The following is a 25386-nucleotide window of genomic DNA, read 5'->3' on the forward strand; positions in this document are numbered from 1 at the left end:
CCCTGGCAGTTGGCAGCATATATTTTCTGTTAGACAGTCTTGGAACAAACCAGAAATAAATACCATTGTTTCTATTGTGGGCTGCCCTCTCCAGACTTGCCATTTCAGTGATATGCCTGGTATGAGATCTGTCAACAGATGCTGGTAACACATGATGACGTCCATAGGATTACAATGGCCGTGACGCCTAATTATAACCATGGTTCACAGAGTATTATGGTCTGCTGTTATCCAGTCTCCTTGGTGGCTGCAGGTGTCGGAATAAATATAAAGTATGTTGTATGAAGGGAGTCTCGGTAGTAGCTTAGCTGTGACTCTCTGAAGATGAACACCAATTTAAGTGCTTTGGTTAGGGTAATATTTGGCTTGTGTCAAATCAAGAAAGTACAGCAATTTGGCTGCTGTGTTAGCTGCTACTGGTAGGAACTTAAACAGGATCATATAGTCGGAAACTTCAAACGGCAGCTTTAAGCAAAGACAGAACAACAGGTCGGTTTGTCTTCGTTATATTTGGGACACACATGCTGTCTTCAGCAGGAACTAGAGAACTACAGTCTTGGTGTCTTTTAAACATGCAGAAAGAAATGATAGATTAGAAACTTCTGAATTTTGCTGCTTTTCCCAGTACAGTTTGATTGACCATGTGTGTTTAAATAGCAGTTGAAAGATCTGTGACAGTGGCCATTTGCTTCTTCAGTACTATGTAGAAATCAGAAAGCAGAGTCTGGCTGACCAGAGGCACTGCGATATTCTTCTTGACTCTCTTACCTTAATCAGGGTCAGTTTACCTCCTTAGACTTCAGTTTTCCTGCTGGCTAAAAAGAGGACAAAAATGATTATTTGTAACCAAAAGATAGTTGTAGTTCATTTTATGGTATGTTAGACTAGTCATTAGCCCTGTTTCAATCACAGCTATGCTGTACTGGAATGGAATTAAAAATCATGCTATAGCTCATAGAGAAAAACTTAAAATCTGATATCTCTTCTCTCTATTAAATTTCTCAACTTTCTAAAAAAGAAAACATTCAACAGATTCTGCAATTCTTTTAGTCTCTCCAGTCTTTATCTCAATATTTTTTGAAGGAACATGGAAAATTGCGATTCACCTTAACTTAGGAAACCTAGGACAACTCTACTTAAAATGAAGATATGCTGTGTTGTTCACAGCATGTTTGAACTCCCAAGATTGCTTAGTGAGCTGTGTGTTAAACAGTGCTTCTTCTTTTCCCTCTTATTAATGCAAGAAAAAGAGTTAAGATGGTACAGAGTACCATTGTATCACGGTATGCAAAAAGAAGTACAGGATTACAGAACAGAGACCAAATGAATGTTCTGACAGTGTTGAGCTTAAGAGAATACCTGACAAGCCTAAGAAAGGAAAGGGGTGCTTTTGAAGAACATCTAGAAACAACTGTAAGCTCATAAAGAGAAAACTTTCTTGACTTAGGAGGTTCCATGCAGACACCCGCGATGAAGTTTATACTCCTACTAAATGGAAACATCACTGTGCCATAAGTAACAGGCAGTAAAAGTTGTTTACTGATACATTTTATTTTTAGACAACTGTTGTTATAAATAATTTATTATAGGAGTGTACTTCTTTAAACTTTGACATCATTTTTTTTTTTTTTTAAAGAAGTCTTAAATCTTCAGGACAGAGAAAAGATCTGAAGAATTATGAACAGGTGTGATTCTGTCTTCAGGACGGTTGTGTTGTAAAGGACTTAGCTGACTCCACACTGGTATCTCATGTTTCCTCCAGATGTTTGTGCATGTCTTTGACACTATTGCACTAATGTATGTAAAGAAAGAACTGAAAACATGTTCCTGACCTTACTGATATTATTATAGAGGAGCTTTTATGTTCCAGTTTGCTTTATGGTCCTGATACCATCACCTTGTTGATGCAGAAGAGTTTGATTGTAGGTGTCAGCATCATGAAGGCCGGTGGTATTGTGGTGTGCATTAGGAAAAGTGTTGCCAGCGGGTTGAGGGAGGTGATTCTCCTTCTCTTCTCTTCCCAGCCCTGGTGAGACCACATCTGCAGTGCTGTGTCCCGTTTTGGGCTCCACAGCACAAAATATATGCTAGTGGAGGGCTATGAAGATGATTAGGGGACTGGAACATCTCTGTTAAGAGAGAAGGTTGAGAGAGCTGGAGACAAAAACACTGAGAGACGATCTTACCAATGCATTCAAATATCTTAAATGTTAAGAGTATGGGGCCACACACTTCAGTGGTGCCCAGCAACAAAAGACAGCAGGTCTAAACTAAAACACAGGAAGTTCCACCTGAAAATGATGAAAAAACTTTATTACTGTGAGAGTGACAGAGAAGTTGTGGAGTTTCCTTCTCTGGAGATATACCCAGATGGCCTTAGAATGATCCTGTGTTATGTGATCTAAGATGACCCTGGCTGAAGACAGGGGATTGGACTGAGTGATTTCCAACATCAGCTATTCTGTGAGTGTGATGATCTTTTGTGATGGAATAGAATAAAGACAACTTGGAGTATTTATTTAGCTTGCTATTGCGCTCAGTGGATGCAAATCTTGATGACACTGAGAGCTGTGCATGAGTGATGACTTCAGGAAAGTTTCTCTAGAGTAGAAGTTGACTTTCCAGTTAGATTTCATTTTTAGCATGACCTTAAGGACTTATCTGCATTACCTTATTTCACTGATAATACAGCTCCTGTTGTCCTTGTATGTCAAAGGAATGAATAAGTAAATAAAGCAACAACTGTAGCAGATTCTTTGGAAGGTGCTACCAGAACTGTGTATTACGGACAAAACGCTTCTTTTACTTGTGTTGGTGGAACTTAATAATGTTGAGCAGATTAAAGATGTTGATTGCGGCCTGAAAGAGAGATTGACCTTGTGTTCGGTCTGACTTCAGTGTCTATAAATAGGGTTACAGTCAACGTCCTGGATTCACTCTGAAGTCTGTGTGGTCTTCTGTGGATGGAATCTAAATCAGTGTCTTATCAGAAACCTTTTCTTGGAAAAAGTCTGCCTGTGAATGAAAAGACAGATAAACTTGTAGAAGCAAACAGCTACATTCCTCAAACCAGGAACAGGAGAGAAATGGCCATGCTTGAATGAGTGAAAAAGAAATGTAAAGCAGAAAAGTGTTGGCAGGAGAGGCTGGATGCCACCAGGAATATTCAGTGCTGTAGAATCTGTGGATTTACAGGCTCTGAAATAGTTATTATGAGGAATATGGCTCTATCTGCAGTGTGTACAGTGCATTCCAACCTGGATCCTGCTTTTTTGTGATGTTCTATGGAAATAATCAGTTGTGGAGTGTTCTCATTGTTTTTCTCAGACTGGAAAATTATTTCCTTGAACTAGAAGCCTTGGAGTTAAGATCTCACAGCACACAAAGAGTCCATCTCTTTTTATCTCTTGAGGTTTTTCAGTGAGGTGACATTTCTTATGGAGAAGGATCTATGACAACCAGAAGTGAATGTAGGATTGTGAGGGAGGGAAATGGTGCACTCCGTTCTAACAAAGTACCAGCCTCTTATTACTCGTTCCTACTGCTTTCTGTTATTAATTGGCCATTTCTTAGGAAGATTGGTGCTCTGGGTTGTATAGCTCCAGAAATAATTTCAGAAAGGGGTTTCATTTGTAAGGAAGCAAGTCTACCTTGTACCAGTATTAAAAGCAGAATGACACTATGTGGAGAAATCATGAAACACTGAGTCCAGTACTGCAATTCTTTGTGTGCTTTACCTTTTATCCAAATAGTTTCACATAAATGTCTTGGAATTTCTGCAGGTTAAGTACAGGGTTTTGTATTGCTAATAGCAGTTAGGAAAGCAAACTATTTCACAGAATCACAGAATTGTAGGGATTGGAAAGGACCTCCAGAGATCATCGAGTCCAACCCCCCTGCCAAAGCAGGTTCCCTACACCAGGTCACACAGGTAGGCATCCAGGCAGGTCTTGAACATCTCCAGAGAAGGAGACTCCACAACCTCCCTGGGCAGCCTTTTAAAAACACATTTTATTTTTTCTTAGTAATCGTTCAGCATTGTACCTGCCTTCTGTAGAAGTGCAATATGATTCCATAGGTGCAGAGATTGTGCCTTTTGGTAACATTAAGTTTTAGCACTCCAAAGCCAAACGCTTCTCCAGGTTCATAAAGAATTTGTTTCTAAAACAGCAATTGCTAAAAGCTCCAACTTTAAGAATGCACATGCGTAAAGCATACATTGTTTCCTTTTAAGCCCTGGGTGCTCCTTAAGTGACCTTCTTGGTGGTAGCTGACCCCATATAGGAGGCCATAGAACTTGATAGTCAATGGACGGATTCCATTTTTGCTACCAGTTTGTCCTGATTTTTCAGCATACACTGTGATTATATTAGATGCTGATGAAACAGAAGAATGTGAAGTTGCAGTGTCTCTGGTTCTGTGGAGAGTTGTCCTGTTGGTAGCTGGACTCTGTAGAGAAATATGGGATGTGTTTAAGGCTTACCCTGTATGATTGGCCTCCTCGAGATTAGCACTTGTTAAAATAGTAACATGTTAAGTTCCTGTTGCTGATGTTATTTGCCAGGAATGGTGTTTGAGAAGAACGTGCTGAAAGGATAGTAGAATGATCATATTTTGTCAATGTGCCTCGTAACCAGTCTTGGAAAGTATCAATGAGGTGTTCAACTGGGAGAACTCTGAGTGCTGTGGTGCTTGTATATGAAGGAAAATTCAAGCAAAGCTATTATGAAATTCACTTAACGAGAAATGATTATGGAGGTTGAATGAAGATTTTCTTTATCAGTGGCAAATGTGACAAATTGATTCATCAACTTTTTTTTTTTTTTTTTTTCCTGTTTAAGCTCAACATCCTCCTTCCATGTTACATTCCCCATTGTAATCTCTGTATGCTTTTGTTACTGTTATCAGATGGGTAATTCCTACAGTTGCAGCTCAGCTATTGATTTCTACCAGCCTTCAAAGATCTGCCTGTAACAAAACAGTAAGCCTTACCAACCTCGGTGTGAAGAATTTCTTCATAATGTGTAATCTAAATCTGCCACCTTCATTGCTGCTTATCGTATTGCTATACACTGATAAAGAATCTCTCCCTATCTTTTCTATAGGTCCCTTTTAAAAACTTGAAGGCCACTATTAAGGTCTCCCCAGAGCCTTCTCTATGCTGAACAACCTTAAATCTCTCAGGAACCGTTTTGTACCCAGAAACAAAGGCTACTGCCATCCTGCCTGTGCTCACAGATAGGCAGTGCAGCTTTCTCTGAAACTCATATTGCAAAATGTCTGCAGATACACCAATCCAATTAGTAAGACAATAAGGATTGGAAGAAAGTATGGATCTAAGTGGGTTTCCGTAAGCTGCGACGCAGGTGCTTAAGAGCTAGAGGAAAGCTGTGTTTTAAGCAATGGGCTTTACTATAATCTCTTGAGAGAAGGTCTGCATCCTTTGCTCTGGGTCTGCATCCTTTGCTCTGGGTCATTGAAGAGCTAAGAGCTGAGTGGATAGGTATGGGAAGTTTGCTTGGAAGAGCACTAAAGGTCCTCAGCTCTGAGAATGCATTAAAGGAGTCCAGACTTGTAAAATTTTTAGCCCTGTTTAAGAAAAATGGGACTTATATATGTTCTGTAAATTAGTGAATCCCAATAAGAAAATATCCTGATTACATCACCAGTTCCCAAATCAAACTAAGATAGCTCTGCGGGCTGAATGTTGACTGCTTTTGTCAGTGGGACGACACAGTTCAAAATCTTTCACCAAAGTGTGTTCATCCTCTTACAAGTAAGACAAAAAGGGATTCAACACTGTGATGGAAAAAGTCAGATACTGAATGCCTAATATAAATTTAGTCACTGTTGCACAAATTCAGACACATTCAATGATGTTTAGTTTAAATGAGGCATAGCAACTGAATTTTCTTTAATTATGAAAAGTGATTATGTAAGCAATAAATACTGTACAAGTAAATTCTATATAGATGGTATTTACTTTTCATTAAGTGGTATATAAGTACTATGCTTTATATAGGTAGTATTTTAGAAATTGTACTGCAGAGCCTGCTTACAGGAGGATGCATTGGGTTATGGATCTGAAATGCAGGTGGATCAGTGAAATTTCACTTGTGAAAGTGGAATACAATCAGATAGAAGTTAGTGCTGCTGAGCTTTGTCCCAAGTGAAAAGAAGTCTCTCCTGCATATTATTTTGTATCGTTGCAAGTAGGAAAATATGAAAATGTTTTATACAGCTGGCAAAACAGAGTCATTTTGGATTGTTTTACTGCCAAGTACAATTTTTTTTCCTCGAGTCCTAATTTTCTGGATGAACAATGTGTAACCAACATGGTATTCCTCTTGAGTGCGTAGTGAAATGTTGCTGACTCAAAGTAAATCTTTTATGTCTGCGTTATTTATCTCAGCTAGTACCAGAAGAAAAATGTATTCACATCTAGTACTTCATTTCATCCTAAGCTTTGTTAAAAACATGTAACATTTGTTCTTATAATATTACTGGATTTGTTGGGTATGCCTCGTGGTGAAAGGCTGAAGCATAAAGCTGATAGTAAATCTGTACAGGTGCTATACAGTGCTTTTTTTTTTCCACCTAATACAATGAGACATCTATTTGAAGATAGGAGTTACCTCTTTCCACGTCATTTAACCAACAAATACAATGTAATGGCCACTCTCTGTTACTGTTTCCATACATAATCTGTTGTAGCTCTTTGCCCTGGTGGTACAAGTACTTCTTTAGTACAAATTGGGATAACATGATCCCAGTAATCCTCAAACTACTGATGTGAGAGGGTTACAGGTTAGTTGTTATAGAAGTAATGGTTTTCCTCTGTTATTGTAAATACTGGAGCAGAGCTTCTGCAGAGATAAAGGCAGAAGAATTTGAAATAGTGTTCCATTTCACTGGAAGTACTTAATTGAAGTAGTAACTTAACTGAAGTAGTAACTCTAATTTGTGGAAATGCACTTGGTTCTTCAGAGGGTGGCAGCAGGAACTGCTAGTTAATAGTGGCTAATAATGTTTTGTATTTGGACCTTAAATGTCCATTCATGCTCCAAAATAGCGGTTGTGCTGTGTGCTGGTTTTTGCGGATGAAAAGTGCTAAGTGTTTCTTTTACTTGGTGTGAATAAGATGCTCTGTTCATGTCAAAAGCTTTCTCCCAACTGTCAACTCTTAACTGTCAGAATCTCTTCAACTTGCAATTCAATACCAGATCAATCTGGCCACCCCTTACTTCGATAACAACTGAACCTAATGTAGAGTACATTGGTTCTACTCTGAGCTGCCTCCTATAAAAGCTTGTTCCTCACTACTACCATAGCAGGAGCCTGTGGGAAGTGGCTACCCTAGGCTAAAATTAGCATCTGTGTTTATTCCTTAAGCGTCTAAGGAAATGCTCGTATTTTTATAGGTGTTGAACACTCAGGCATTTCCAATGACATCAAGAGGAACCTCTGAAAATCAGCCTGCTATTTTGGTACTCACAGAAAGGCCTAACCATCTAGCATTAAGTGATTTCTTTTTTTAAACTCAGTTTTATGTTTAATCTTGACAGCAGTGTAACTTTTCACTGCTGTGAGACTTAAGATATCGCATTCTGGCCTATGAGGCTAGAAGAAAATGGGTACCCAGCTGTATTAAATGCAAATAAAAAAATTAAATAAATAGTTGTGCAGTTCTGGAATTATTTTACCTAGACAGTTTCTTTAGCCTATGGAAAATATGTGTAATCAAAATTGATTTCCAGCTGTATTCCAGGATGTAGTTCTACCACACATTTTCTTCAATGGAGCAGCTGTCCACCCTTGACTCTACTCTTTTTTGTAAATTTACAATCCCTTTTGTTTTCTGTTACAGTGATTTTAGTCTGCAGACCATATCTAATAATAGAATGGCTTGGGTTGAAAGAGACTTAAAGAGTATTTAGTTCCAACTCTCTGCCTTGTGGAGGGTGATGTTGAAATTATTGAAAGAAAAAAAAAAAAAAGCAGTAATTCTATTCACCTAGTTACCACTTTTTAATGCTAAATCAGTAATGCAGTTTGTAATGCAACATGACAAGCAATTCTAGCTGTACATGTATATGCATTATGTATAATGCACGTATCATCCACTTGGCATCATTATTAGAAGGCAAACAAAATGCCACAGTCGAGGCTGAAGATTTCTTGCTTTTCTTTTTCCTATGGTCTTCAATTCCATACCCAAGCACAGGTATGAACGCGACTCCTTTAAGGACAGACATGCTGTAAACAAAGGACTGTGTTCTTAATTGACAAAGCATCTCACTTATCACAAAATTATCTGTCTAAACCAGTTTATGCTTTCAGCAATTTACAACTTCAATTGTTTGTTATTTACACATCTATTCTTAGCTAAGCCATTGAGAACATGTTAGTTAAATTCTGTATCCATTTAGAATCAAGTTATCTAAAGAACCTGAGTAGTGTTTTGGAATTTGATCTGTTTGTATGACAATATCAGTAAAAATAATTTGGGAGCTCTGAAATTTTTCAGGAACTCATCTGGTTTACAGGATATTTTGAATGTTTTAGGAAATGTTACTGTATAGCTCGTAAAAACATTCGAGTTTAAAACATAAGCCCAGTGTACTTAAGTAGTACCTTTAACAGCAGTCTTTTAAAAAATGTGTTCTTAAACAAAAATCAAAACTGAAGAGTGTTATTTCCTGGTCATTATGTACTGAAATTTTTGTGTAGATTACAAGCGAAACTAGATTTGTGAAACTAGGCATCTACTACATAACAGTGCAAAGACACTATTTACTGTGTAAATATCTCAGGATCTGACTGTGACATCTTTTCTCCATCATGTGGTGATGTCAGAGCAATACAAAGATGTATTTGCTGGTGTATTGGTATTGTATTGGTGAATTGCTGGTGCAATTCAAAAGTTTTTGAAACCTTTTGATTTTAACAAAAATATGAAAGATGTATTTTTATACTTATGGAAGTGTTTTAAAAATGAACATATTTATATCCCACTTGGATTGGTGATATTGGCCAGTTTATAATGGATTTACTTACCTGGCAATGTGGTATATAATTAGTGGGTAAAGATAGCATGGTGAAGTAAATCAACAGAAAAGCAAGGGAAAGACATTTGAAAATCCAGTCAACTAAATCCTAGATTAGCCTACTTTAATTAATCCTTCTATTTCCAGAGGGCATATCTTCAGTTCCTTCCACACTACATGGCTGTGTGAATGTTTTGTTCGTCTCATCCTAAATTGATGTAGTCATTTAAATGTGCATTTGCTGAAACAAAAATGTTAACCATTACTACCTGTGATAGTTCAGGAACTTGTAGGAAACCAGGATGAGGACTCTGGGGCATAGTTGGTGAGAGAAGGAATGGAATCTTAAATGGAGAATGGGAAGTACAGGCCATAAGAAGGCTAATTTGGCACTGATATTGCAGTAGTAATACATGTTCATTGCTTAATATGCTTAAGAGAAAGCCTCAAGCAAGATAAAGGACATACACCTCACCTTGAAAGCACACCTGCAGATTTGTCATTGTAGATCCACCACAGTAGTCTTGATATTTTTTGGATTACCTATGTTCCATTCTTAAATCTCACCAGGGAGTGGTAATAATAAGAGATTGTATTTTTGTTTCCTAATTAGTAAGGAATTGACCATTCTTAAAGCTGGAAAAGGAGAACAGAGGGAGAGAAAAAACAAACAAGCAAACAGAAAATTGGCTGTCCTAGAAGTTCTTACATTGCTGAAAAAGTTCCCTTCAGATCCACTGGCATTTTTACTGTGCATTACTTGCTCAACACTTATTGGATACTCTTGTAATACAGAGCATAGAACTCAGTGCTCCAGAATTAACTATTTCTGAAACATGTAGAAGTGAATGAATTTCTTTTGAAATTCTGTAAACTTTCAACTTGTACTTTGATATTTTGGTCCTTTGATGCGCTAAATACATTCTTTCCTTCTGCTTCTGAACTTCTGAACAGTTAGATCCAGAAGGTGTTCCCTACTGTAGCTGTTGTTTCTAACTAGTATTTACCTTTAAACCTGCAAAATATTACTTTGTTCAAAAGTGGTACAGAAAGCACCAGAATGCAAATAGCTCACTACTCCATTAACTGTGACTGTTTTCAAGAGTGTTGGAGTTACCTTGATTGTTTTGTTCATCTGAGGTCTGTCTATGAAAACTTGTCGAGAACAAGAGAGTGAGTGCATGAAAGAGTGATGCTTTGCGAGCATGTATTGATTCAAAGTTGCAGTGTTTATTGCATGGATGATAAGAGAGTCCGCTACAGCTTTTTTAGTAGAACATTCATTTGCTGGATTCAGCTTTTCGTGTTGTAAATACAGTGTCTACGTCTGAAAATAAAAGCCACTGACCAAAAGTAGAGTATTAAAAACTTTCAATTTGTACTGCTCCATTAGTCTTTTTTTTTTTTCTTTTATCAGCTTCTGTTTGACAGCAGAAGGTCAGAATATGCTTGGTTCACAGATAGGTTTATTTTTCAGCTTTTTTTTTTTTAATTTGAAAAGTAAAAGTTCTTTTGCTAGCCAGTATCTTAAATTTGCAAAATGTAGATGAAGCTGTAACACACTGCATAGTCACTCGATTTTAGAGGTGAAATTGGGCCCTCCTAATAATGTATTTGGAACTCTCAGTCCACAGGGATGCTTGTATTTCACCTCTACTGTGGGGTAAGGATTTTGGATGGAGGTGTAAAGAGATTTGACTTCTTTAAAAGAAGTTGTTCAAGAAAGCTGTGGATATGTAAGGATTCTCTGAATTCTTCAGTGTCTTTACTCACTGTCTTACCCTCATTACAGAAAACAATTTAATACGAAGGCAGTGCAACTCAGGAATCTGTTAGTAATTTTCAGAACTTCACAGAGGATACCGTTTATTTATCATTCTATAGTGCTAATCTTGTACCTGGAATATTTTAATGCATTGAATTATGGTAGATAATTAAAAAAAATCGGAGATATAAATTCTGTTATAACAGGAGTCAGTAACATACTCTTTCTTTACATAGAAGGCACAGAAAATAGAGTTATCAGAAAAGTATAACTGTAAATTATGTGATACATATTTTTACTGAAGTAGGAGGGAAGATGGAGAGGTAAAATCATTGCAAACAGCAAAGGATTTGCTCCTTATTACTCATTCTAGCTAGAGTAAATTATCTATAGCTACTATAGGACAGCAACTTGTTGCTCTTGGATGAAAAGCTTATCAAAGAGAGTGTTACTTGGATGCTGCTTGTGACCAGCTTTTTTCAAGAATTCCTGCATATTTGAATAAAGAAACTAAACTTCCAAGAAAAAACTGCCTTGCAAAATTCTGCCCCCTGGCACTGCTTAGGAAGGTGGTGAAAACATTAATTAAAAGTTTTCCAGTCTTGCAAACCTGTCTAGTTACAATATTCTGGTAGCTCCTGTATCCCAACTCATGTTAAAAAATAGCTTTGTACTGAAGTTGCACTTATAATTTATAGGGTTAGGTTGTATGGCTGGGGGAACCTTTCACTTTTAGGTCCCTCTTTTGAAACCAGGCCAGGTGAATAACTGACAAGGTTGCTAACACATGCATAGTGTCTATGAGATGAGTTGTAGTCCCAGTTTAGCTCTCGAGGGCACAGGTGTCCCCATCACTTAAATGACCAGAAATGGCAGCTTCATTGGAGATGCCCAAAACTGGTCTTATTAGAGAGAGGTTGGGGCAGTGACTTTTCATTCTGGAGGTGAAAGCTCAAACAATTTCTATTTGTAAAAATGTGCTCTCAAATTGCATCTGTGGGGTTATTCACAGTCATTGCTATTCTTAACAGTTCCCTGAGTGATTTTTTTTTTTCTCCGTACCCAAATGGCTGGCACATTTTATAATTCAGGAACTCTTCAAGGAAGGAAAGATAACTGGCATGTAACTAGATTTACAGTAGTAGGTAATGGGTTTGTGCTAAACATCCGACTTTGATTTTTTTGAATGTAAAATTAACTTTGACTGAGAACAGATACTGAAGATGTGGCAATCTTTTATTTACATGACATAGCTCTATCAATTTGTTTTAATCTTTCTTATAATTCTTTCTTTATTGGGATTTTTTTCAGGGTAGCATTTGGGCACCTTAAAAGCTATGGTGAATTTTCACTGCAGTAGTGCTGTGGGATATGAAGAGTTTATGATTCTCATTATCCTTCAGACAGGAGACACTTAAAAGTACTCAACTATGTCTAACATCTGCTCCTATTGTTGTTAAGTGGTTTATGGTCCCGTGTAAGAAATCATGGGTCATAAAATGCTCAGCTTTTATGTATATATATGTTAATTCATGTATGGTGTGATAAAGTTAGGAAGGCGATATAAGCATCATAGTTTCTTCTGCAGGATCATAATACAGACTTTGGGCACTGTATGTACACAAGGAACATGTCATTACATCTGCTTTCATTTTAATTTGCTTTGTGTTTAACTTTCTGTGATCACTCTCCTGTCTACTGACTTTGATTCGTCTTTATTCTGTTGCATTTCCTCAGCTTTCTTTCTTGATTTTTCTATCTTTGCCCTTCCACTTCCTTTTCTTCAATTTCTCTGCCGGATTTCCCCCAGTACTGTATATTTTTTCCTAAGGGAAATTATGGGGTCATAAAATAGGAGAGGGAAGGGAGGATCACTGCAGAAAAAAACACCCTGACAGCATAGGTTTACAGCTATCTGTTACATGCCAAGTACTTGAATTACTAAATGGTAATTATCATCTGCTAAATGATTTCTTATTTTGCAGTCTTAGGGCCCCTCTATCAGAGAACCTGGAAGGAAAACAAGTTTTGGTTTTTCTCCTGTTTTAAGGCTGCAGTGTAGTTGTCAATTAGGATTGGAATCTTCCATGAATATTGTAGGAAATATGACTGGGTGAATCCAGGCAGGCACTTAGCCTATTCCTCTGCTTTCAGGCAGAAACAAGTATACTGTTCTTGACATATTTAACCAACTTGTTCTTGATAACCTCCAAGAAGAAAGCTTCTACATTTACCCAACTGATCTCTTTCACTACTCTGCTTATAGAGTTAAAAAGTGATATAAATCTTTCTCATGCTTTCTCATGCTCATGACTCTTCGCTAGCTTGAATGCAGAGAACTGATTTATTCTCTTCTCTGTTGTGACTTCTTAAATGGTTGAGACAAGACTTAGTCTTATTTTGAACTATTGATTAAAGATTTTTATTAGATTCTTGTCCCTTTTATTTCTATATCACTTTCTTGGGTGAGGTTTTCTTATTTGAGTGACCTGAAATTTCCAACATAGAAAATAGATTTGGACCATAATTGCCCTACAGATTGGTCCTGAACAGTTTTTGGTTTCAAATGGGATTTTAAACATTACATGTACTCCTATTCTTAATGTCACTGTTTCTGATTGAAAATACATTTGAAATAAGCAGAATTATCTACAACCAATTAAAAAAATACATGAGTAGACAACTCTATGGCATTGCTCATATTTTGAAAAGTCACATTCTTGAATCATTTAGGCACCTGCTGCTGTAAAACTTTCATAAATGATATCATCAATAGTAATGAAAAAGGAAGGAGCTTCCTGCAGGAAACAGAGCAGGAGAAGCATTATACCAGTGATCCATTGAAGTCCTGAATTCCACGAAGGCTTATCTAAATTTTCATGCTCAGAACTGATTATTCTGTTTCACACATTAAGGCTTTCATGCCTCAACATCTCTGTCTTTTCCAGACATCTTAGGTGATCTGATAAAGATATTGTCTGCCTGTTCCTAGTAAAGCAATATCGTAACTATTTTACCCCCTTCTAAAGGCCTTATGAAACCTCATCTTCATTCCTTTCATCTTTCTTGAGGACAGCGCGTGCAGAAACCCATGCAGAGTTTCCCTTTCATCTTGGTATCTCGTGAGTTTTCTGTTTTATACCGCAGGATGATGTAACTTTTCTTTCAGAGGAGACAATGGAGAAAAGTCTATGATCACTTTGTAATTAATGGCTCAATAATCTTAACATTTCACAAGGTTCAGTCTTGCTGGATTATTCTTGAAGGGATATTTACATGCTCTGTTTGGTTTTGTTTGTTTTTTTAATAGCAAGCGCTGTAAAACAGACGTGCAATCATTCAGTGCTAGGAGATGGTCACACCTTTTCCAGGAAACCCTAGACTTACATAGGATTAGACCACCTGCTTTTTAAGGATTGAGGTTTCCCAAGGCCGTTCCATGCAAACAGAACACAGAAGAACGCTAGCATGACTTGTACTGTATTCTGTGTGATGAATGCATCCCTTAGATGATGTCACTAATGGAAAATAAACTTAAGGAACTGGGACAATATCCCTTTAGGAGCTGATCTGCTGGTAGTGGAAAGCACATCATGTCATCTCTGACACTGTTCAGCTATATGGAGGGAGGTGCTGGAGCAGGGAGGGCTTTACTCAACTTGAGATTTGGGGATCTTGTGGTAAAGCTTCTACTAACTTTCCTTTTGAGATGGTTTAATGAGACGCTTTCTGTTGTTCCTAGGAATCTGGCTTTGAGATACTGCCTGTGGATTGACGTTTTCTTTTTAATGGCTTTTTTGGAACATGCTAAGCATTTCCTTCACCTTAGACTTCTGGCATTCTTCACCAATACTTTCACTGTGCTTCATTTGGATTGTTACTGTGCTTGAGTCTATTTTAGTGCAATTGAACTGTACATGGTGAACTACCTCCCCTCTTACAGTTACTCTAGTTGTCCCGTGTTAGTAACATGTAACATATTACAAACATGTACCATCTATTGCAGTGGGAAACAAGGGGACAGTTAATGATTCAAACCAGTAAGATGTAACATCTTAGTTGTTCTCAGTTCAGGGAAATATAGTTCTGCACTGAATGAGCAAAAGGTAGAACTGCAGAAATATAATCAATGCCATATGTAGTCACTGGTTTACATCAAACTAGTTTATCAAGGCTGAATGATCTTCTGCTGTTTTGCACCTTTGTGCTCTTTTTTGTGGGAGAGAGCAGAATTAAATATTTAAGAGAATGAGGGCCAACACAGACTGTATCTCAAGCCCAGTAAGAAACCCTGATCCTGAAGTCATTACAGTGCTGTGTGGACACAAGAGATAGGAGGTCATGTTGCAGGATCATGACTTGTTTTTTAAAACATGCATAGCAGACAGATGGGCAGCTCTTCAAGGGGGAAACCTCAGTCTTGCCTGTGGGAATGTTCTGGCAGAGCTCTCCCTAATGCTCTTACCATGTGCTGTGAGCACAGTAATGTTCCATATAACTACAGAATGAATCACTGCATCCCATTTAGGCTGGAAGTAATGAAACTCCCCAGCTAGCACAAGCAGAGAGGAAAATTACTTTAGGAGAAGGGCCGTAAAGCACTGTCTTAAGAAACAACTCTATTAGGCTGAGATAATTAGAGACAGCGTGTGTGTATATATAAATATATTTATACATGCGCACAAACATGTTGAATGCTTATAACTGAAACAAATTGTCTACAGGTGTGGTTTCCTTCTCTGGGATTTAGAATTTAAAATCTACTTAAAATGAGTTATACTCTTCTTTTCTTAACAGATACAGAAATTATTAAGCTTCCTACTAATGCAATCTTTTTCATAAATTTCCTACATTAAAATTGGATTTTTTTTTTTCTTGTGTTTTCTTATGTAAAGATTGCAGAAAGGCTAGACAAAACAAACAAACAAACAAACAAATGTCTTACTCAGACCAGTTGTCTTTCTGGTGCAAGGGCAAATAAGCAGGAATATGCATATTTGAGTCAATGTGATTTTTAAAACTTATTGTCGCAGACAAATTCGTTGGAGTTGGGAAGTGTGAAAAGTTGTGCTAACCTTTGTTATGAGCTACATATACTATGAAGGTCATGTGTCTCTAACACTTTTTTGGGCCAGATCCACTTTTGAGTGCAAATGAGTAAATCAAATCTTTCTGAAGTTGTGGGAATTATTTTCTGTGCATGTCCCCATGAAAGTTATGTGGTTATTTTGGTGATGTACATTTTTGACTGGTTGTCAGTGTCCAACTAGAAATGTACTGTGTATCTTCAGCACGTACAACAAATTGTCTCATGATCTCATGATACAGGATAACTGTATTGGAGAGGGTGGCAACTGGTGCTGTCTCAATTCTCTTTATCCCTGTTATCACAGACACATGTGAAGCTTCTTAGTATAGTGTCTTTCTGCTTTTCCTGCTCTGAAGCATTTTCAAACATAAGTTGTCATTACACCACATGAGAATGCATGTGTGGACTTTCTCAGGAGTGTAGGACAGTTGAGCTCTCAGAGGTATCACTTTTTCTGTTAAAGCACATCCTTCATTGTGCTTGTACAGCAGTGTTTGTACCATGGAGCAGGCATACCCTGTTATTTCTTGGCATTAGCTGCAATTGACTGATAGTTAATCGGGGTTATCTTCTTTTTCTGTCCTTTGATTGCAATTCTTCTTTTAAAGTGCTTGTAAAATTAAGTGGCCTGAGTAAATTGACAGATATATTTTTTTTCTCTGGTATTTTCTTCACAGTCACAGGTCCAAATGCTGGCAGTCTTTACAGTGAGAATATAGTTGGCATAGAACATAAACTATGCTCCCTCTTCTAGTTAGCTCTTCCAAAATGTTTCTGTGACGGCAATGGAGTTTTAATGCACTAAGAGGAAATTTGAGGGTCTTCAAATTTTTTGGCTTCCTGACTTACATCCCCTCCTCTGTAGTCTCTTATCCAGTAATGTCAGCTAAGTTTCTCTGGTAGTAATAGATGTAGAAAGGAGGGATTTGTTTGTTTGTCTTTTGTAGAGTCATTCATGGTAAATAAATTCTAAAAAGAAATATCTAGATATCTAGCTTTCTAATTACTTACGGTTTCTGGTATTCAACTTGGTGCCTCCAGTCCTGCCTTCTTTCTCTGAGCAACCTGATACTCTGAGATGCGTCCAACAGAAAAAGGAATTTGCTTTGTGTAAGTCATTTAATAGCTTTTAAATCCCAATGGATTACAAAGTTGAAGGATCCTGTATGCTGGCTGTATCTTGATCTTCAGAACTTAAACGTGCTTTGAATTGCTTCTTAATAACTATTAATAGAACTGTTAAAATCAAAGTGGTGAGAATTCAGGTTTGGAACAAGTGGTGTCACGATGAGAAGGGAAGGATGAGAGGTGTTAAATGAAATGTGAATTGTGGAAAGTGTTAAAATTTGCGAGTGAAATTTAGCGGTAGCTTTAATACTTAAGTCAACTGATTGCGTCACTGAAACAAATGGTAAATGTTTCCTTAAGTAATATTCCTATAACTATCTTTAAGTAAAGAGAGTGAGCCGACATGGAAGGTACCAGGCTCTGAAGCCATACACAGAAGAGTGCTGTAATGTTCTGCTTTACACTTTCCATGAGACACGAAGGGATAGCAGCATTTCAGAGGTAGGAGTGCACTGGGCAAACGATGAAGAACTGCAGTGTAGATAAAAGATCTAAATCTCTTATTGTAGATAAAGAAAATAAATCTAGACTAATAAATACAGGTAGTCTAAATAAAGAACTTGTGTAGAGTGCTTCAGCAGAAGTTGATTTGTCTCGTGAATGGGGGCATAGTAGGTAACTCCAAGTTCATCATTCAGAATGCTACAGGTTGAATGATAAACCCCAGTGTTGCTAAAAACAAATGTAAATAGCGTACAGATGTAAAATGGCAGCCAAAAAAAAAAAAAAAAAAGGGACTGATATAAAATTGTTTATTGAAAGCAGCTTGACTGAGCAGTGGTAGCATCTCTGTTTATATCGTAGCAATGCTGGGTGTCTTCATAAAATGGTCAGTATTGAGGAAAAAGTGTGGAATGTGCAGATCAGGAGAGAAGAAATGCTGTCCGGTGATTGTCTTGTGACCTAGAGATTCCACTGAGTGCTGGAACATCCAGTGTAAATTTTTAATTTTTCCACCAAGATTCAGTGAGCTTCTGTGACTCAATGCTCCTATTTTTCTGCACTAAATATGATGAGCAAATTTTCTATTCTGCTGTTGGGTGTGAAGTTGTGCTCATTCTTTCTGTCATGGTGATCTCAAAAGGCTTACTGGGATTATTTGAAATTGGCACTCTGCAGCCTATCCTCCTTTTTGACTGCCTATATCCCCAGTATATTCATTACATCCTGCATTTTGCCTGTAAAATGTCATTACTTCACGAAATGACCACAGTTCCCGTCACGCTGGGGGAAAATATTGTATTTTGGTCACTTGGTAGGTATCCAGCTGATCCTTTAAGTGGAATAAAGATTAGGAACCTGAAGAAAAAAAAATGCAAAGATGAAGCTTCAGGTACCAGAACAATGCATGTGTCCTGCAAACTGTTCTGTATCACTGTGGGAGCTCTGAGACAAGCATCCAGCAAGCTGCAAGAATCCTCTGTCTACACTGAATCAAAGAAAACAACAATGAAAATGTTATAGATAGAATGTTGCACTTTTAAGAGTAGACCAGTTTTGAATATTCTTTGTGTATCGTAAATACCATAGTAAGTACGAAATCTGACCACTGTATCATGATTTAGTTTCAAGGAAGGTTTTTGTGTTTGTTTATTGCTCTTTCCTGTTCTGTTTCTGGGATCAAAAATTAAATAGTCTCATCAGCAGGTGAGAAGAAAGGAGGCCAAACAAAATTTTGCAGTGAAAATGGAGATTTAGGTTATCTTTTAATTTTTAAAGTAATTGCATTAGAAGTTCTTAAATTTGCAAACAAAATGCAGTGCAATATTGCTTCTTTTAATTAAGCAATTATTTGCATCTTCATGAAAATCTACAGGAAGGATCATAAGGAGAATGCAGGAAACTACAGGCCTATTAGCCTGACCGAGGTGCCAGGGAAGCTTATAGAACAGATCATCTTGGGTGAGATCACATGGCATCCTGGCTTGTGTTAGAAACAGTGCAGCCAGCAAGAGCAGGAAAGTGATCATCCCCCTGTAGCTCTGGTGACACTGTACCTTGAGTAGTGTGTTCAGTTTGCGGCATCTCACTGCAAGAAAGACACTGAGGCCCTGGAGCTTGTCCAGAGAAGGGCGAGAAAGCTGATGTAGGAACTAGAGCACAAGTCTTACCAAGTGTGGCTGAGGGAACTGGGATTGTTTGGTATGGTTAGGGGAGACCTTTATCACTCTCTATGACTCCCTGAAAATGGAAGTTGTAATGAAATGGGAGTTGTCCTTTTCTCCCATGTAAGTAGCAATAGGACTAGAGGGAATGGCCTCAAGTTGTGCCAGGGGAGATTCAGATTGGATGTTAGGAAAAATGTATTTTCTGAAAGAGTGGTCAGGTGCTGGAATGGATTGACCAGGGAGGTGGCTGAGTCACTGTCTCTTGAAGTGTTGTACTAAGGAATGTGATTCAGTAGGGAAATATTGGTGGTAGGTGTATGGTTGAACTAGATGATCTTGGAGGTCTTTTCCAACCTTGGTAATTCTATGAAAATCTGATAAGAATTTTGAACTCAGTGACGTATAAAATGATTGGGTGTTGTACATCCAGATTTCTTAGACAGCTATGGAAGTTTCTGTTCATTATTTACTCAAATGGCTTAGCAATTGTTTTGGAAAATGTGATGTCAATAAGGTTTTAATTATTTATTTGGTTTTATTTACTTTTACAGACGTTTACAGCTTGGTGCAATTCCCACCTCAGGAAAGCAGGCACACAGATTGAGAACATTGAGGAGGACTTCAGAAATGGCCTCAAACTGATGCTGCTCTTGGAAGTTATTTCAGGTTGGTTTAAGTTTGCCACATTTGCTTCTCCATTGTTCAGAGATGCAGTCACCAAGGTACACTGAAAATGCTTCTGAATGGGATGGGAATAGCTCGTGTTCTAGGCACACAATGAGAGTGAAGAAGGGAAACAAGTTTTTTTTTTATGAGATTTTGGTGGAGAAGGTTTTAAAATGATTGTTTTTTGTGAAATGGAGAGTCATATTTTCTAAAATAATTGGTTTTCATGGTCATCTAAGAATGTAAATTCAACCAAGCATGTCAATTTATATTCTGAAATTGGCTGATCTTTTGCCCTGAATAAGGATTCATGGCAGTTAAGTTAATTAGTTAAAAGCTATCAATCTTGGTCACATTTGAGAGGATGCTATGGCTACTCTGGATAGAGTCCAGGTTTTCTTTACAGTTAGGCAAGTAATGGTGGTGAGAATATCCTTCCCTCTGATTGATGAAGTACTGTAAAGTAGATGGTAACACTGAAATAGAGTTCTAGACACAGTAATCACTTGCATGCTTTCCAGATGTTTTCAGTGTTCAAATCACACTTGTTCTTGAGTTCCACTCACTTGAGTGTCTGTAGCCAAGTGTGTATAACAAAAAGCACATTCATTTTGTTATCCTGTAGGGGAAAGGCTACCGAAACCAGACAGAGGGAAAATGCGCTTCCATAAAATTGCTAATGTCAACAAAGCTCTGGATTACATCGCCAGCAAAGGAGTGAAACTTGTGTCAATTGGTGCAGAAGGTATGTAATAGAGCTTGACGGTGGGCCTAACTTAGGTTTTAAGCACTCACATTGCAGAAGTCTCGATAGAGACCCTGGTTCAAATTGTGCTAGCTATCTGTGTGTGACTCAAACAGACCTTAGTACTGATGGCTGGCTTATATCTCTGAAAGAACAAGAGATGGAAATGTGTGGATACTTGAGGAGAGTAGGGGCATGATTGTGCTCTAAGATTTGTTTCTCTTTGAAGTTAAATTGACTTGTCTGTAATTGTTTCAGTGGGTACTTAAATGACAGTTTGTTCATTTGGAGCTTTACTTTTTACCTATATGTTATTAAAAATAAATGTTAGAAAGAGAAGGTTGGATTCTGGAGTATGCTTTATTGAATCTAAGATCTTTTTTTACCATTAGGAGCTGGGACTTATTTCCATTTCATTGTGTGCATGGGAGGTATGCTTCTAAGATTCAAATGTAGAGTTAAGGGAGTGATCAAAAGAAATTCTAGCATCCTGAAAGACTGAACATAAGAAGAAAGTGGGGTGGAATTTGTTAAATAAAGTTGTTACTTCGTTGATGTTCTGCTGTGCAAGTATTAAAATAAAAACATGTAGCTAGCTGAATTCTGGTAAATGTAAACTGAGCAAAGGAAGACAGGCTCTGACTGCAAGTGAACCTAGGCCTTCCATGAGATTCAAATGATATAAAAAAATACAAAGCACAGAATTGCGGGGATTGGAAGGGACCTCAAGAGATTGAGTCCAACTCCCTGCTAAAGGAGGTGCTTTACAGTAGGTCACTCTGATAGGCGTCCAGGTGGGTCTTCAGTGTCTCCATAGGAGAACCCATCACCACTCTTTGCCAGTGCTCCGTCACCCTTACCTTAAGGAAATTCTTTCTCATGTTAGTACAGAACTTCCTATTTTCAAGTTTTAAGCTGTTACTCCTTGTTCTATCACTGTGTACCACCAAGAAGAGTCTGGCCTCATCTGTTTGCCTCCCACCTCCCTTTAGATATTTCTAAACATTAATTAGGTCCCCCCTCATTCTTTTTTTTCCCCTTTCCTCATATGGGAGGTGCTCCAGGCCTTTTATCACCTTTGTGGCCCTCTGTTGGTCTCCTTCTGGGAGATCCCTGTCTTCTTTGAACTGGGGAACCCAGAATTGGACACAGGAATCCAAATGTGGCCTCGTGAAGATAGGGAAGATCACCTGTCGGGCTGCTGGCTGTGTTCTTTATGGCTGTAGAATTATCTGGTCCATGCATCTGTAAAAGCAATGGAAGAATCTACTAGCATTTGATGATTCTACAACAGATTTACCTAGCCCTCTGTAAATATGTTATGGCTTTGGATCCAGTGCTCCAAACTCCGAAAGAAATGGAGTTTCTCAGGGCAGAGCATTTGGACTGTCTGGACTCACCCTTAATTCGTTGGTGTCTGAAGCGTGTGAGCCATCTGAGTCCAAAACCATGCCATCTATTTTCAGACACATAACAGGAACATTTTTGGGACTATATCATTAGTGGGTGTTGTAGTTTAAATTCATAGTGGTCAGCCAAGCTCCATGCACCCACTCTCTTGCTCCAACCAATAAGATGGGGAAGAGAATCAACAAGACAAATGTGAGAAAACTCGGTGGGTTGTGATGACGACTGTTTAACAGACAAAGTAAAAGCTGCATATGCAAGCAGAGCAAAATAAGAAATTTGTTCACTACTTTCCATTGGTAAGCAAATGTTTAGCTATTTCCAGGAAAGCAGAGCATAATAGTTACTTGGGAAGGCAAATGCCATAATGTCTGAATGTCCCTGCTTACTGCTCCTTTCCCTGTAACTTTTATTGTTTGAACATGCCACCATATGGCATGCTGGGATTAGCTGTCCTGGCTGTGTCCCTTGTGTTCTCTGCCAACTTTTTGTGCACCTTCAGCCTCCTTGATGGCAGAGGAGTGTGAGAAACAGAAAAGACCTTGACTCTGTGGGAATCTTTAAGGTCCCTTCCAGCCCAAATCATTCTATGGCTTATGTTATCAATACAATTTTCATTACAAATCTAAAACAAAAAGTACCATTCAAGATACTATAAAGAAAATTAACTCTATCCTAATAAAAATAGTACAGTGGGAAAAGAAAGGTAATTCCCAAAATCATTTCAGATCTCAGAAGAGCTCTAAAGAATTTCAGAAGTCCTTGTCCCCCTCCATCAATTGTACAGGTAGCCAGGGGCAGCTCAGTTAAATGAAGTGGAAAAAATTGCCTCTCCCCTGACTCTCTGTGGTAAGGGGTGTTTTAAGAATGACACAGCATTAAGCAGAAGGTACTGAAGAGAGAGTTTATGTATAGAAATGAAAATCAAACATACAGGAGCTTGTCTAGTCAGTGTGGAAATACTGAGAGTACAGAGTATAGAGCAAAAGAATGGTAGTTTCTGTCTTGTTGTGCTGGGACTCCAGCTCTTTCTGACATAAAACAAGAGTGTAACAGAAGGGGACCTTGTGGTCCTTCTCTGATCACAGTTTGCCCAGTAAGGTAGTGTTTTCACTCCTGAATTCTTCAGGCAAAGTTGTAGCATATAAACTGAGATGCATCAACTCATATCTGTTGCTGAGTGTAGCAGGCAGACCCTCTGCTCTCCTATATCCATCATTTTGCTTAATTATTGCTTTTGGCGAGGTGCTCAAAATAGAGGGCGGCACGTGAGTGCTTCCTGCATTATCTGAAAACAAAGCACCTGTGTTTTCCCAGATCAGCCATTAAAAAAGTTTAAGCTAATCCTGCTGAAACATCTGGTGTGAATTTAGACTGTCGAAATAGGTAATTCTCTCTCTGGAATGGAGAAGTGACAAGCAGCAGTAACCCATTACAGATACTCTGTAAAGTGGTGTCCATCCATTCTTTAATATTTCTTGCTGCTACTATAAGGGGAAAGATTAAGGGGATATTCATGGATGCGCTGCAGGCTCTTATTACCTGTTTGTGGAATTCTCAATCCGTAACAAGAGAGGATTACAAGTAAAGCTTCATTCATTAATATTTTAAAACTATTTTAAAACCTTGCATGGAAGCACAGGAGAAAAATACAGTGTTACTGTTGTACAGCTTACAAGTAAAGAGAAACCTGTCATTGTAAGACATTGCACTATCTCAAGTATGGCTACTAATGCACATTAGATTACATCTGTGTGGGCAGGAGCAGATAGATTCGTGTGCCTTCCCCTCCTACTCTAAACAGACTGAACACAAAGCTAGCTTTGGCCAAGACAGGCTTAGTGCCCTATTAAGTTTATCGCATCCTTTCTGCTAAAGTCCTCCAAAGCACAGTGCTGTGCTGATGCAGCAATCTAGTCTTGCATTTGACTGGATATAGTTTCATGGTGTAGGACCTCTGGCACCAGTACCTGTTTAAATAGTCCCTACTCCCCTTTGTCTTGCATTCTTGCTCCCACACTTCTCTGCCCTACCCTAGCACTTGGGCTGACAACTGTTTTTGTGGCTGTCCTGGGGATTGGATCAGTAACCTGATCTGGATTTAAAACACATTCCACCTCTTTTTTATTTTGTTAGTTTTTTCAGCATTATTGGCTGGACACTCACTATAGTATGAGGGTGGAAAGTAATGCCAGTAAAGAGGCAGAATGCAGATTTTTGAGCAGTGTGTATTGTTATGAACATCTCAACCTCTTAACATACTGCCCATCAATATGGCATGAGCCATGTGGGCTTGTGTACACCCATCAGTTTTGGCATTCTCTGAGTTACATGGATATCTGGCATACTTTTTAATCTCCAGAGCATGAAAGTTTTATATCTAAACCTGCTGCAGATCAAGTTTTATTATATGAAATACTGGGTGGAGAGAACATAGACCCAAGAGGACCAACTGGCATTTAAAATTGGCCCCCCAAAAAAGATTAAGCTGACCACAAGGTTGAGGGAGATAAAGAGGTAGCTATGAGCCCTAATTATGTTTTGAGATTTGAAGACTCTTGAGGTCTTTCAAAGCAAATGAGATAGTAATAGTGCATGGAAGACAGGCAAAGTCAGCTTAGAATTCTGGAAAATGAATGTAGAACCCTAAGAGGAAAACAGAAAAAACTAGCCATTCATTTATAAAGTCGAGTTATCACACTAACAAAGCATAAATGTGATGGGTAAGATGTCTCCCATCACATTTGTTAATTCCATAGGTTCAAATGACAGCTTCTGTTGCATACTAGTACAAATTAGTGTGTATCTCAAGTCCTAGGGCCACCAGCTGTTTTGTTCTGTGAAAGTTGTCCCTGGATTCAGGCAACTTTAAAGTAGCAAAGTGAGTTCAGTTCCTTCTGGCACCTCTTTTGACATTCCATGTTAGACTGAGGAAATTCTTTCTGTTCCCTCCTCAGGAGAACATCAGTGGGCCCAAAGGCAGCCACAGCTGCTCTACTTCTTGTGCAGGCCTGGAGGTGGCTTTCAGGCAAGGGAGCAGCTGGTGCCTTCCCTGCCCCACTGCTCATTTGATGTGACTGGAAAGACAGCCTGCAGCTCCTCTCTGCCATCCTCCTACCTCCTTCCCTTCTAGTGCTGGACTCTCCTTATAGTCCACTGTGTTCTTTCAAGTTTGCAGACTGATTTCATGTTATCAACACACTTAAGTGTTTTGGTGGTGTAATTTTTGAGGTTGAAAAACTGAAGTGGTTTTGCTATTAGCATTACAGACAATGTGGGAGCACTGGATTCTGATTGGCTGAAGGGATGCCCCTGTATCTGTGAGAAGGGTTGGAAAAAATATATTGCTAGCGCCCCGTATACTCTAGCAGTCTTGAAACTAGTTGAAAACCCAAAAGAAATAGAATCATAGAATGTTTGGGTTGGAAGGT

General features: G+C 38.4%; 1 protein-coding gene across 1 annotated transcript in view; it reads left to right on the forward strand.

Moving 5' to 3' along the window:
• The window catches only part of ACTN2 (actinin alpha 2), a 63892-nt gene that overhangs the window by 2755 nt on the left and 35751 nt on the right, over nucleotides 1-25386 (forward strand). The window contains exons 2-3 of the mRNA XM_042875905.1: nucleotides 19689-19803; nucleotides 20429-20548. Of these exons, the coding sequence (XP_042731839.1) occupies nucleotides 19689-19803; nucleotides 20429-20548 (235 nt within the window). The remainder of the gene's footprint in view (nucleotides 1-19688; nucleotides 19804-20428; nucleotides 20549-25386) is intronic.

This window comes from Lagopus leucura, unplaced genomic scaffold (genome assembly GCF_019238085.1).
Source record: "Lagopus leucura isolate 7727_CA_CO unplaced genomic scaffold, USGS_WTPT01 Super-Scaffold_73, whole genome shotgun sequence".
NCBI lineage: Eukaryota > Metazoa > Chordata > Aves > Galliformes > Phasianidae > Lagopus > Lagopus leucura.